General features: G+C 40.9%; 1 protein-coding gene across 1 annotated transcript in view; it reads right to left on the bottom strand.

The window, feature by feature from the left end:
* The window catches only part of LOC117089559 (proteasome subunit beta type-2), a 39096-nt gene extending 24551 nt beyond the window's left edge, over positions 1-14545 (bottom strand). Inside the window, exons 1-3 of the mRNA XM_033220929.1 lie at positions 14045-14545; positions 9141-9263; positions 4127-4197 (exon numbers count right to left, since the gene is read on the bottom strand). Of these exons, the coding sequence (XP_033076820.1) occupies positions 4127-4197; positions 9141-9263; positions 14045-14420 (570 nt within the window). The 5' untranslated portion in view covers positions 14421-14545. The remainder of the gene's footprint in view (positions 1-4126; positions 4198-9140; positions 9264-14044) is intronic.
* Between the last annotated feature and the right edge of the window lie 574 nt (positions 14546-15119).

Raw genomic sequence — 15119 nt, 5'->3', positions numbered from 1 at the left:
AAATTTGGCTGTGACTGAGGAAAAGAATTTTTTTTTTTTTAAGAAATAAAAGTTTGCCGGGCGCGGTGGCTCAAGCCTGTAATCCCAGCACTTTGGGAGGCCGAGACGGGTGGATCGCGAGGTCAGGAGATCGAGACCATCCTGGCTAACACGGCGAAACCCCGTCTCTACTAAAAAATACAAAAAACTAGCCGGGCGAGTTGGCGGGCGCTGTAGTCCCAGGCTGAGGCAGGAGAATGGCGTAAACCGGGAGGCGGAGCTTGCAGTGAGCTGAGATCCGGCCACTGCACTCCAGCCTGGGCGACAGAGCGAGACTCCGTCTCAAAAAAAAAAAAAAAAAAAAAAAAAAAAAAGAAATAAAACTTGATTTAGCATTCAGGTAAAGTCCACCAGGAGATTTTCCTCCAGAAACTGAATTTTAAATTTTATTTACTTTTAATTAACTTAAATTTAAATAGTCCCATATGGCTAGTTGGTTACTATACTGGACTGTGTAGATCTAGAAAAATCCTAGCACATAATATATGTTCAATGTTATTTTACTTCTATTTTCCCTATTAATACCAGCATGGTGGCTTTGTGCCTGTACTTGGGAGGCTAAAGTGGGAGTACTGTTTAAGCCTAGAAGGTTGATGCTACAGTAAGCTGTGACTGTGCCACCTCTTAGGTGACAGAGCAAGAACCTATCTCCAAAAAACAAAAAAAAAAACATAAGAAAAGCACAACAAATTATACCTCATGAAAAACTAACTTATTCACCAAACAGCAATCGCAGCATAAAAACAAAAGTGGCTGGGCATGGTGGCTCATACCTGTAATCCCAGCACTTTGGGAAGCCGAAGTGGGAGAACTGCTTGAGCCCAGGAGTTCGGGACCAGCCTGGCAACATGGAGAAACCCCACCTCTACAAAAAATTAGTCAGGCATAGTGGCATGCACCTATAGTCCCTGCTACCGGGGAGGCTGAGGTGGGAGGATCATCTGGGCCTGCAAGGTCAAGAGGCTGCAGTGAGCTGTGATCATACCACTGCACTCCAGCCTAGACGACAGAGTGAGATCCTGTCTCAAAACAAAAAGTGATTAATCAGTTATATGTGACATACATGTGCTAAGTAAGAGCTTTGCATTATTACCTCATTTAATCTTCATAATAACTTTTTGAAGCTGGTAAGCAGGGAAATTAAGCTTAGAATCTGTCCAAAGGCATCCAGCTAGTAAATCAGTAAGCAAATATTCAAACCCAGGTAGTCCATGGACTATGCTCTTAACCATAATGCTAAATTGCCTACATTTTAATGAACCAGTTTATGCAAGATTCATTATATACTCGGTGGTAGTAAAAGTCCACCCAACCAAACAACCACACATACACAGAGCAAATTAGAAATCAAACAATTTGAGCTACAGACACAAAAGTTATACATGGTAACTGGCTAACCCAAAATGAGTCACATCTGCCAACTGGTGTGACCACGTAAATATACTAAATTTGGTGACTTTGCACTTATTAGGAACACTGACAAATTATCATCTCTCTTCCCAGAATAATATGACTAAAATATAAATTTATATTTTAGAACTAAGAATCTATTTTGATAAGGAGATGGGGGAGCAGAGATTGGACCTAATGGAGAAGCTCAGGCAGAGGTAGTCAATATTTACCAGAGCCCCATGTCACTGTCTACAAGGGATATTTGTTAAGACATCAAACATTTCTGCTAGGAGAAGATTAAACCAGATTCACTGCATTTGCATGAAGCACACTGCCATTCTTATCTCAATTCCAAAAAGGGAGCTTAATTCACTTAATGTCTGCAATATTTATGACACAGTATTTATTGTGCCCAAAGCTGGAATTCTTATTCCGGTTCTGCCTGATAAGTCAGAGGAACACTGTACATGGCAAACCATAGTATGCTGAACACCACAGGAACTTCTGGTGGCAGAAAAGCTAATATCTGACCCATTTTCTTTTCTCAAGGAGGAGTGAAGAAAAGACCACTTGGTGACAATGATTTTCTTGGAAGAGAAAAATAAATAAATAAACATTATTATTATTTTTTTTTTTTTAAGAAAAGACTACTGATCTTTCATCCAGGTCAAAACAATGTATGTAAATTTGCCTCCTCTCAATCCTGCATGTCTCTAGTTTCTCTTCAAACTTCATGATCCCTCAGATCGTACAAGCTCTTGGTCAAAGCTAGCACTGAGAGGTACTATTTATTGAGAAATTATCAGTCCAAGATTATTAGGCACTAGAAAATAAACTGCTTTATAGATCTGTAGTAAGTAACTTTTAAAAAAGTAACTTGTTATTTTAAGCAAGTACAGATGAAAACTCAAACCACAATAAAAACATGAATAGCACCAGTGTTCTAGAAATACTACTGAAGAACTAAAGGCAGAACAGTCAAATCATTATGGTGCCATTATTTTAGCTTTGTCTGACCTGCTGTGTGACCTGGAGCTAGTCCCTTTGCCACTTTATGCCTTTCACTTCATCTCAGTGATAGAGAATTAACTACTATCTTTCTCAGTGGAATACTGAGTAGATTAAATTATTAAGCAAAATGCTTTGGGCAAAAGTCATATGAATGTTAAATATTATGATTTACAAGCATTCATTTTCCTGGCAGTCCTGTGGGGTTAGGAAGTTATCTCCATTTCATAGATGAGTAAACAGGCACAGGGGGTGAGGTCACATGTTAAGGCTCTATTTATTTAGTCCCTGTGGGAAGAGAATAATGCACACCTTTAGCAACCATATGAACTTTCCTAGCACATCCGACACAATCTTTTTTTTTTTTTTTTTGAGACGGAGTCTCGCTCTGTTGCCCAGGCTGGAGTGCAGTGGCTGGATCTCAGCTCACTGCAAGCTCCACCTGACGGGTTTATGCCATTCTCCTGCCTCAGCCTCCCGAGTAGCTGGGACTACAGGCACCCGCCACCTCGCTCCGCTAGTTTTTTGTATTTTTTAGTAGAGACGGGGTTTCACCATGTTAGCCAGGATGGTCTTGATCTCCTGACCTCGTGATCCACCCGTCTCGGCCTCCCAAAGTGCTGGGATTACAGATTTGAGCCACCACGCCCGGCCCCGACACAATCTTTAATGCATTCAATCCTTAACTTAGTGTTGCATCTTTTAATATGCTGTTGATGAAATTGAGACAGCTCTAGAATGGCAACAAGGCTAGAATAAGCAAGGAGGAACAATGCTGTATGCTTTGGGAAAAAGTCATAGAAAAACACAGGTAAGTATGCCAGATACAGCAGCTCATTCCTATAATCCCAGCACCAAAAAAGGCCAAGGCCAGCAGACTGCTTGAGTCCAGGAGTTCAAGACCAGCCTAGGCAACATGGTGAAATCCTGCCTCCATTAAAAATACAAAACATTAGCCAGGTGTGGTGGTGCACACCTGTAGTCCCAGCTACTTGGGAGGCTGAGGTGGGAGAATCACCTGAGCCTGGGAAGTTGAGGCTGCAGTAAGCTGAGATCACACCACTACACTCCAGCCTAGGCAACTGGAGCGAGACCCTGTCTCAAAAAAAAAAAAAAAAAAAAAAGAAATAAATAAAAGAAAAAAAGAGAAACACAGATAAGTAATCTCAAGATACATGTCATTATACATTTGTCCAGACCCATAATATGCACAACAGCAAGAGTAAACCCTAATGTAAACTATGGACCTGGGTGATTACCGTCAATGTAGGCTCATCCTTTGTGACAGTGTACCACCCTGGTGGAAGACGCTGATAATGGGGAATGCTTATACATGTGGGTGAGGAGGAATGTGGGAAATCTTTATACTTCTTCTCAATTTTGCTGTGAACCTAACACTGCTCTAAAAAATAGTTTTAGGGGAAAAACAAAAAAGGTTAGGTTGTCACAGGCCTTCATATTGGTGTGTCCCAACCAATTCTCTGGGAATGAATATTTGCCTTTCGGGCTGTAACTATTAATAACAACGGTGTACAAAGATGTTGAACTGAAGAATGAACAAGTAGCAATGGGAAGGGTTCTGGAAGGCCAAAAAAGGGCAAAAATACTATTCATATATAACGAGAATATAAAAGAAGCACAAAGGATTCTTCTGCTCTTATCTAACAATGTCTGATATATTACTTACCCGACTCCGAAGACAGTCAGCCAGGTTTCGACGTGTGAAGTTAGCTGCTGCTGTGGGAGACAATTCATATCCTGGTAGAAGAGATAAAGAGTCATACTTAAAATAAAGCAGAAGGAATAATAGTGCCCCAAATTATTCACTACCCTTGTTCCTAAAGCCCACCATCTTTTGTACACTCAGAGTAAACAAAGCATATAGACTGAGGGGTACAATCCTACTCTAGTCCCTTTCCTCATGCAACAGCTATGAAATAGCTGGTTAGTACTGACAACAATTCTTGGCCACAAACAGACCCAGTTCTATAGTGGAATGCAACTCGTAGCAGTCTTTCTTAAACTATTCATTCATCAACACACTGTGTTTTCCACTGTAGAAGGGACACAAATACACAGGAAGTGAAAAAAAAGAAAGATGTCTTAGATGCCAATTTTTTAAAAGTTTATTTTAAAAAGGATACTGGGGGCCAGGCACAGTGGCTCATGCCTGTAATCCTAGAGCTTTGGAAAGCCAAGGCAGGAGGATCGCTTGAGCCCAGGAGTTTGAGACTAGCCTGGGCAACATAGTGAGACCCCATCTCTAAAAAAAAATTGTTTTAATTTTTAGGCATGGTGGTATCTGCCTGTAGTCCCAGCTACTCAGAAGGCTGAGTGGGGAGGATCAATTGAGCCCAGGAATTCAATGCTGCAGTGAGTTATAATTGTGCCACTGCACTCCAGCATGGGTGACAGAGAAAGACCCTGTCTCTAAAAAAATGAAGATAGGAACAAAAAGGATATTGGGAAAAGAGAGGCTAGAAGTTAGGACTACCTCTGAGTCATAGTTTATTAAAAAAAAATTGTAACTTTATTAAGAAGTATAATATGACTTTCAAAAGTACAAGCCACAGGAAAAGAACATTTCCATCATTCTGCAATATTTTTAAAAACAGAGTATCTCAAGTGTTAAAACTTCAAAAATAAAAAATAAAAGTTGTCATACCAACAAAGCTACAATCCAGAGGAACAGCATCAGATGTGCATGTAATAATGCATTCACTTTGGAGCTTAATCCCCCTGTAGAATGGGACCAGTGCCAAAAGGCACAAGAATGATCCATAACTCAGTGGGCCCACACAGAAAATGTCAGTACGGAAAGACACACAGCAGTGTGGTTAAGTAATTGCTTACGACATTTTAAATACCACTGTCAAATTAGGAGAGATTCAGATTAAAATCCTAACAAATATTTATTGAGCAGCAACTATGTTGTAGGGTCTATGCTGAGTGTTTTCACATGTATTATTGTACTTTATCCTCACAGGTCTATTAGTGCGCATTAAATCATAATGAATGCAACCCTTGCCCAGGCGCAGTGGCTTATGCCTGTAATCACAGCACTTGGGGAAGCTGAGGCAGGAAGATCACTTGAGCCCAGTAGTTTAAGACCATTCTGGGCAACATGGTGAAACCTCGTCTCTACTAAAAATATAAAAATTAGCCAGGGGTGGTGGTGCACACCTGTTTTCCCAGGTAGTTGGGAGGCGGAGGTGGAAGGATCACCTGAGCCTGGGAAGTCGAGGCTGCAATGAGCCATGATTGTGCCACTGCACTCCAGCCTAGGCGACAGGAGTGAGACCCTGTGTCAACAACAACAACAACAAAAATAATAACAAAAAAAATTAAAAAAAGAGGCCAGGCACAGTGGTCCACACCTGTAATCCCAGAGCCCTTTGGGAGGCCCAGGTGGGTGGATCACTTGAGGACAGGAGTTTAAGACCGGCCTGGCCACCATAGCGAAACTCCATCTCTACTTAAAATACAAAAAATTAGCCAGGCATGGTGGTGCATGCCTGTAATCCCAGCTACTCAGGAGGCTGAGGCACGAGAATCATTTGAGCCCAGGAGTTGGAAATTGCAGTAGGCTGAGACTGTGCCACTGCACTCCAATCTGAGCAATAGAACGAGACCCTGGCTCAAAAAACAATAAAAAAAAAAAAACAAAGAAGGAACCTGGACAAGTGGAAATACTATTCAATTCTTTACCTAACTCCTTAAACATCTCTAACGATCTGACTATTATCCTAAAGGCAGAAAAGTCAAGCCTGATTATCTACATAAAGATTTTCTCTTTCTTTCCCTTATTTTAGCTCAGTCCTTTAACGTATATAAGAATTACTATATAGAGTTACATACACAAAACTGTACTTGGCAATTTTAACCAAATAGTTTTTGTTCTGTGCACTGACTTTAGACCCTAAAACCCAAGTAACAAACAACTCTTGCTCCTCTTGTTCACTCCTCTCCCTCTCTCAGGACAGCCAGTGAAGTAATACAGTACCTACTGGACTTCAGAAGCATTACTGACATGCCTCATTTGTTATGCAGGCAAAAAGTGGAACCACTGGGAAAAAAAGCAGAATTCTTGAAATATTCTAAACTTGCATAAACCTAAGTGCCATGTGCTTTATGTTCCTGAATGTCGGGACTAAGCCTTACTCATCTTTGAATTCTCTGAAGTATTAAGCAGAATGTTTAACATAGAAGAGGCCCTCAAAAATATTTATGGAATTGAATACAAATGATAAATCCACTGCCCAAAAAACTATGTGAATAGATCTTTGGTCATTTGACACATGCAAGTATATTCAAATTAAGTTCCTTCATAGCTCCATATTATACCAGTGCAGTGTATAACATTGTTATTGAACTGTGAAGTAGTGGAAATAAGGTTTTCTCTGCCAGACCACCACTACAAACGTTCCTGGATCAGAGGCCTAGTGGCTAGTATTGTTTGCTAGGGAGGCTTTCCCAGTGGATAACAGTTCATTAGCCCCAGAGAGCGCTCACAAAATACTTCACAAAAGTTCTAATTATCTCTCTAGAAGGAAACCTACCAGAGAGTAAGGTAGAACCCTTTGAAGACACAGTACATACTTACAGTTAGTTACACAATACTTTAAGTTTACAGAACATTTACATATGTATTATTCATTAGTATTATAATTCATTTTAGAGATAAGGAAAATAAAGGCCAAGAGAAAATAAATGACTTATCACATAAAAAATAGTAAAGCCAAGGTTTACTTAGGTTTTTTAATGCTGAGATTCAGATTGTTTTGTTCGCTTGTTTTGAGACAGGGTCTCACTCTGTCGCACAGGCTGGAGTGCAGTGGCACTATCATGGCTCACTGAGACCTTGAACTCCTGGGCTCAAGCGATCTTCCCACTTCAGCTTCCTGAGTAGCCGAGACTATGGGTGTGCACCACTGCACCCGGCTAATTTTTTTATTTTTTATAGAGCCAGGGTCTTGCTTTGTTGCCTAGGCTGGTCTCAAACTCCTGACCTCAAGTGATCCTCCCATATCAGCCTCTCAAAGTGCTGGGATTACAGCTGTTAGCCACTGTGTCTGGCCGGATTCAGATACTTTTAACTCAAACCACATCCTCTGAAATATCTAACACTTAAAAAGTCTGATACTACCATCCCTACCTCCAAGAGGGTGTTAGGTTTTTTTTTTTTTTTTTTGGTTGGTTTAAAAATTTTTTTGAGAGACAGAATCTTCCTGCCTCCCAGAGTACAGTGGCAAAATTGTAACTCACTGCAGCCTCGACCTCCTGGGCTCAAACGATCTTCCTGCCTCAGCCTCCTGAGTAGCTAGGACTACAGGTGCATGCCACCACACTCAGCTAATTTTTAAAAAATTTTTGGCCGGGCGCGGTGGCTCAAGCCTGTAATCCCAGCACTTTGGGAGGCTGAGACGGGCGGATCACGAGGTCAGGAGATCGAGACCATCCTGGCGAACACGGTGAAACCCCGTCTCTACTAAAAATACAAAAACTAGCCGGGCGAGGCGGCGGGCGCCTGTAGTCCCAGCTACTCGGGAGGCTGAGGCAGGAGAATGGCGTAAACCCGGGAGGCGGAGCTTGCAGTGAGCTGAGATCCGGCCACTGCACTCCAGTCCGGGCGACAGAGCGAGACTCCGCCTCAAAAAAAAAAAAAAAAAAAAAAAAACATTTTGTAGCAGGCTGGGCGTGGTGGCTCATACCTGTAATCCCAGAACTTGGGGAGGCCGAGGTGAGTGGATCACCTGAGGTTGGGAGTTTGAGACCAGCCTGACCAACATGGAGAAACCCTGTCTCTAATAAAAATACAAAATTAGCCAGGCATGGTGGCACACGCCTGTAATCCCAGCTACTTGGGAGGCTGAGGCAGGAGGATTGCTTGAACCTGGAAGGCGGAGGTTGTGGTGAGCTGAGATCGTGCCATTGCACTCCAGCCTGGACAATGAGAGCAAAACTCCATTTCAAAAAAAAAATTTTTTTTTTTTGTAGAGATGAGGTGTCACTACATTGCTCAGGCTAGTCTTAAACTCCTGGTCTCAAGTGATCCTCCCACCTTTGCCTCCCCAGTTGCTGGGACTGCAGGTGTGAGTCATCACGCCAGCCCAATGGTGTTATATCTGCTAACTATCAGTGTTACAATAGTTCTCTGCTCTAGGATTTTTGTAGAAAATCTTTTATGAAGGATTAGAACCTTTAGGGTCTGGACAACTTCTTAAACACAGAAAACTCAAATGAAAATATGACCACATAAGTCTTAAAGAATATTATTTTTCAGTTCAAATTTAAAGACAAATCAATTGTGATAGGCTGAATTTTGTCCTCCAAAAATTCATATGTTGAAGTCTTAATCCCTAGTACTTTAGAATATAACTGTATTTGGAGAAGGGATCCTTAAGAGGTTAATAAATTAAAATGAATTCCTAATCCAATATGACTGGTATTCTTAGAAGAGGAAATCTGGACACAGTACAGACAGAAAAATCACATGAAGACACAGGGAGAAGATGGCCATCTGCAAGCCAAGGAGACAGGCCTCAGAAATCAACCCTGCCAACACCTTAATCTTTGACTTCTAACGTCCACAACTGTGAGAAACACATTTCTGTTGTTTAAGCCACCCAGTCTGTGACTTTTGCAATGGCAGCCCTAGTAAACTAGTAATATGCCAACCAAAACTCGTAAGTCTTACCCACCATTTCGCATCTTATAAAGTTGCACGTTTTTCTGAATATATTCTGCAAACTGTACAGTGTCTCCAGCTTCTCCAACACACAGCAGTAATATCTTTTCACTCATCTTAAACATCTTGTCATGATCTGCTCAAAAAAAAAACTGTGTTAGAAACTGCCTTAACAGAAATTGACTGTCATTATTTATGCAACCATAAACAGGTTTATTAATTACTACAGTTGGCCTTCTATATCTGTAGATTCCGAATCCACAATTCAACCACCTATGGATCAAAATTATTCAGAAAAAAAAAAAAATGGATGCTTGCATCTATCCTGAACATGTACTGACTTTTTCTCTGGTCATTATTCCCTAAACAATACAGTATAACAACTATTTACATAGCATTTATGTCATATTAAGTATTATAAATAATCTAGAGATGATTTGAAGTACACAGGAGTATCTGCATAGGTAATATGCAAATACTATACCATGTATATAGGGAACTTTAAGCTTCTATAGATTTGGGTATCTGCAGGGGTTCTGGAAACAATCCCTACAGATACCAAGGGACGACTGTATATTGAATAATTTCACTAATTATTGCTTTTAGAAGATTTTAATAGGTAATGGTATCAATTTATCTTTCATTCTTCATGTTAAACCATCAGCATATTGTGTAGTGTCAATTTCAGTTGAAGAATATACATGAAAGCTACCAATTAAAAATACAACTTAAAGCATTTAAAAGCATTTGAAATGCAAGGAACAGAACAGAAGAAACTGAAGGAATCCAGCCAACGGCAATTATCTTTAGGCTCATGATAACAAAGCCCTAAAATGTTTCCACAACTACAAATGTTAGTTATTATACTTATACACACACAAAAGTATATATGAAAGGGACTGATGCTACAATTAAAATTAAGGAACCATCTCAAGAAAGAATAGAAAATCAACTGAGAATATCAATCACTTTAAAAAGTAAATAAATTCCATTTCCAAAGAAAAAGAGAAAATTAAAACGATTGCCAAAGCAAAAATTCTAGTGAATATTTTGACAGTAAGCTACTTAAAATACCTCACAAAAATCCTGATACTCTAATCTTATCTAGCTGAACCAGACTCATTCAGATTAGATAGATAAATATTCAGGTTACAGTTATTGCCTAAGGTAGAAAACTCCACATTCAGTCTGCAGCTTCAGAAAAGGCCTAAATCTTCCTATCTCACTCTCACTTTCACTTTTCATTTTTCAAATAGTGCTGAATAATCTTCCCTGGGAGACATGTTTCCTGTTTGAAAGCTTCTGAAATGTCAAAATCCTTTAATAGGATTTAAAGAACAAAATGCTACTGTCAAATACTTTACAAGTGTTTCAGAGTTGTAGATACCAGTAATACGGCTTCTTAGACTTGGAGGGAAAAAACACACAAAATGCACCTGTAGATAGTACCAAATTGCCTCAAAACTCCTGAACAAACACACTTTTATTTATTATACAGGCTACATTAAAGACAGTTTGCAAACTTGTTAATAAGAGAAAAACATTCACTTATATTATCTATGCAAAAAAAAGGAGCAGAAGGGTATATTCTAAGTGCTTGCCAGTGGTAAGAGTATGGGCAGTTTTTGTTCCCTTCTTTTTGCTTATTGGTATCTCTAAAACTTCTATACTTAACATGCCTCACTTTTATAAGAAAACATTATTCAGTAAGTTGGCAATATTATTATAATAAGAAAAAAGCTATTTTTATTTGAGGGGGGAGCTTGTTTACAAAGAACTTACGTCACACTTAGAAGAAAGGCTAAAAATCTAGGCAGTAACCTGTCCAGTTTTAAAATTAGCTTAATACAAGGCCAAAAATGTTTTTTAAACACTATGTCCAATGAGTAGCAGAAGGCAACATATTTAATAAAAACACAAGAGATAGATACTAAGAGACCCCTGAGTTGTACAGGAAACTGCCTGTGTAGCTCTGGGGAATTTCTGATTCTTGACAAGCAACTTACAAGATCCACATACATGAAACAAATGGACAACAAAATGAACAACATTAGCATGTCATACTGTGGAAAACCAAGCGGACTAGAATCCAAGAGACCTTGGTTATGACATGGACTTGGTACTCAGAACTTCGGCAAATTACTTGTCCTCTCTAAGTCCCAGTTTCCAGATGTGTGAAATGTTAATAACATCACTTACCCCTGTCTAACTCATAAGTGAGAAAAACTAATGAATTCTATACATGTCCAATATTATGATACTCAGCGTTAGATAATGTAGTTCAGATCATACATGCTATAGGAATTCAGAAAAGAGAGAATTCTGTGTGGGCTGGAGTACTCCGAGTAACTTAAAAGCAATTCTACATAGGCCAAGAGAAGAGACATGAAATGCAGCCCATAAGCAAACCACAAGTTGGTACCGCTTAATAAGGTAGCCGTCCTCAGCAAATGTCTACTCTATAGTATCAAAATGTTTATACAAAGTGATATACTGGACAATTGAAGTTGTATTATCATTTAAACTTGGAGAAAGGAGTCCCAGACGGTTATTATTTTTTCAGCATTTTTGCCTACTCTAAACAAGCTCCATCATGAAATGAATGATTAGAAAAAAGTCATCATACAGCCAGGCACAGTGGCTCATGCCTATAATCTCAGCACTTTGGGAAGTCAAGGCAGGTGGATCACCTGAGGTCAGGAGTTTGAGGCCAACCTGGTGAAACCCCGTCTCTACTAAAAATACAAAAATTAGCTGGACGTGGTGGCGGGGGCCTGTAATCCCAACTACTGGCGAAGCTGAGGCAGGAGAATAGCTTGAACCCAGGAGGCAGAGGTCGCAGTGAGCCAAGATCACGCCATTGCACTCCAGCCTGGGTGACAGAGCGAGCCTCCATCTCAAAAATAAATAAATAAGTCATCATACAATACTAAAATTTATATTATAAATGTTTTTATACCAGGAAAGACTATCGGGAAAATCAGAATGTGTGGAGTGCAATTATTTCCAACTATTTTTCAAGAACTAACTCAAATTCATCTTTCTCCCATACCATAGTGATCTTTCTTTTATTACTTAGGATTTGCTCTTGAACTCATTAATTTAAAAACCAACCTAATACTAACTAGTAATACTTCTTTTATCATATAAAACAACTTGCAGTATTCATTTCCTTGTTTTCTTAATGTCTTGGACTCTTCTATGGGTTATAAGTAATATACTGCATCCCCTATGATGACTAAAAGTACTGTGTACATAAGTAGGGCTTAAAGAATATTCTTCTTCTCAATGTGATTTCACATACATTTTTGGGCTGAAACAGAAGACCTGCAAAGGTAATGATTATTGTTCTACCTAGACACGACTGAATGCTAAAATCACTTGCTTGTCAAAGACCTCAGTATTCAAAATAATGGACAAATTGACTCTCAAAACAAATTCACTCCTTTGGGAGGACTAGCTTACAAACAAAACTTCTACAAACTAATCATATTTCATAAAGTATCAGGTGCTGTGTTAAGCGATTTACATCAATTCATTAACCTTTTAAGATAGGTGCTATTACATCACCACCTTATGGATGCTATAGCTTTAGGGCACGGAGTTGGAGAAATTTACTTCAGGTCACATGCGGCAGAACCTGGGTTCAACCTATGCAGTGAGTCCAGATATTTTGTCCCTAACTGCTATACTATACCGTCTCTCTATAGTAAATGACTCAATACATAATGTTAAGAAGATTTTGGTTGTTTTTCCTGCAGAATCTAAGTTTGTTTTCCTTAATTGATCAAAGACGTGCTACTGTTGAAAAAGTATTAAGCTTTGGTTCAGATGACTTAATGTTCATTTGACAAATGTTTGGGCACCTGTGTATGCTTAGTATTATTAAGTACCTGTCTAGTGAGAAGGATTTGCGCATAACTCATTTACTCAATCCTCCCGACAAGTCTGTGAGTTTGGTATTGCTAATCTTAAAGATGAGGAAATCTGAGCACTGCGAAATAACTTAATCAAAGTCATAAGGCAAATAAATGACAGCGCTCCAATCTCCTAACTCCATTAACTACTTAAATATAAGGAAAACCTAAACCTGGCAGCCATTGCCCTGGAAAGCTGAAAAAGAAGAATCGGGAGCCACGGGGAGATACGGGCAGCGGAAGGAAAATGACAAGCTTCTGTTACCACAGTCTGACTGTCCCCAGGATCCCACCTTATGTCGCCAACAAACTAACCTCATTACTAGCGACAACAGGAAACTTTTTATAAGAGATTCGGGGATCTAGAAAGCCAGGTTCTGGGCAGGCGCTTAAACATTTATAAACAGATTCCCTTTAGGCAACTCTCACCAAGCAAGAAGCATTTAGCGAAGGCCAGAGCAGAGCACTGATCTAGGAGCCGGGAGGAGCAAATGCCAAGGTCCCAGACTTGTCTGCCTGTTTCTTCCGTTATTATAAAAAAAAAAAAAAAAAAAAAAAAAAAAAGCCGAGCACGGCGGCTCACGCCTGTTATCCCAGCACTTTGGGAGGCCGAGACGGCGGATCACCTGAGGTCGGAAGTTCGAGAGCAGCCCGACCAATATGGAGAAACCCCCATCTCTACTAATAATATAAAAATTAGCCGGGTGTGGTGGCGCATGCCTATAATACCAGCTACTCGGGAGGCTGCGGCACGAGAATCGCTTGAACCCAGGAGACTGAGATTGTGGTGAGTCGAGATAGCGCCATTGCACTAGAGCCTGGGCAGCAAGAGCGAAACTCCTATCTCGAAAAAAATAAATAAATTAATTAAGTAAGTATGGGCAGGGCAGGCCGGCTTCCACCTCTTCGATCCTCCGTGGTACACATTCAACCCCGGACAAACTCCCTCTGGCCGCCCCGACACCCCAGGCCTCGCGGGGCCTCCCGGGCTTCCTCTCACCGTCCTTCATCTGGACAATATTGCTGGCGGCCACCCGGTCGGAGGCGACAAGGACATAGTCGGGGCCTTGGATACCGATTAGGTACTCCATGGTGGCAAGAGGCCAGGGGCTGCAGGTCCGACAAAGCGCGAGACTCGCCGGCTTCCAGGTCTCACCGGTGAGACAGCACCTACGAGCGAAGATTGGCGCGACGCCGGCCGCCCGACTTCCACGGCGCTCTCGGATGACGTACAACTGTCGCGAGAGGTTGGAAAGCGGGCGCGGCGCCGGGTTCCTTGTGCTCAGTGTTTGTGTCTGGGATCGTCCAGGTCCGTTACGATGCGGACTGTGGAGGTCACTTACATTATGTGACGCCCAGTTTCTCTGTCTACACATTGGGATTTAAAAACTCGCTTTAGGATAAAATCACGCAGTGTATGTAAGGTGCCGAGCACGTGTGGGTGTCAAAAAGGGGTAGGTCGGCAGGCAGCCGTTTCCCTACGTTACTCGGTAAAATCTCCTCAGAAACCCCTTTCCTGCAAGCCAGATTGGAGAAAAATTAACTTGAGGGGAGCCTTACTTCCATCCTTCACAAAAATAGTATATGGTTGAGTTAAAGATGTAAGAATCGGCCGGGCGCAGTGGCTCACGCCTGTAATCCCAGCACTTTGGGAAGCCAAGGCGGGAGGATCATCTGAGCTCGGGAGTTCGAGACCAGCCTGACCAACATGGAGAAACCTCCGTCTGTACTAAAAATACAAAATTAGCGGGGCGTTGTGGCGGGCGCCTGTAATCCCAGCTACTCTGGAGGCTGAGGCAGGAGAATCGCTTGAACCCGGGAGGCGGAGGTTGCCGTGAGCCGAGATCGCGCCATTGCACTCCCCAGCCTGGGCAACAAAAGCAAACCTCCGTCCCAAAAAAAGAAAAAAAAAGATATAAACATGGAAGAAAAAGTTAAAAAAAATTTTTGTAATTTTTGGAAGAGATGTGTTTCTAAGTGTGACAGGGAACCCAGAAGCAGTATAAGAAAAGACGTGACAGATTTGACTACATAAGATTACAAGTCTCTATGTGGTGAAATTCATTCTCATGCTC

The sequence above is a fragment of the Trachypithecus francoisi genome, unplaced genomic scaffold, assembly GCF_009764315.1.
Source record: "Trachypithecus francoisi isolate TF-2019V2 unplaced genomic scaffold, Tfra_2.0 Contig00864, whole genome shotgun sequence".
Lineage (NCBI taxonomy): Eukaryota > Metazoa > Chordata > Mammalia > Primates > Cercopithecidae > Trachypithecus > Trachypithecus francoisi.
The sequence above is the reverse complement of the archived record's forward strand: the minus strand, read 5'-3'. Positions and strand labels throughout refer to the sequence as shown.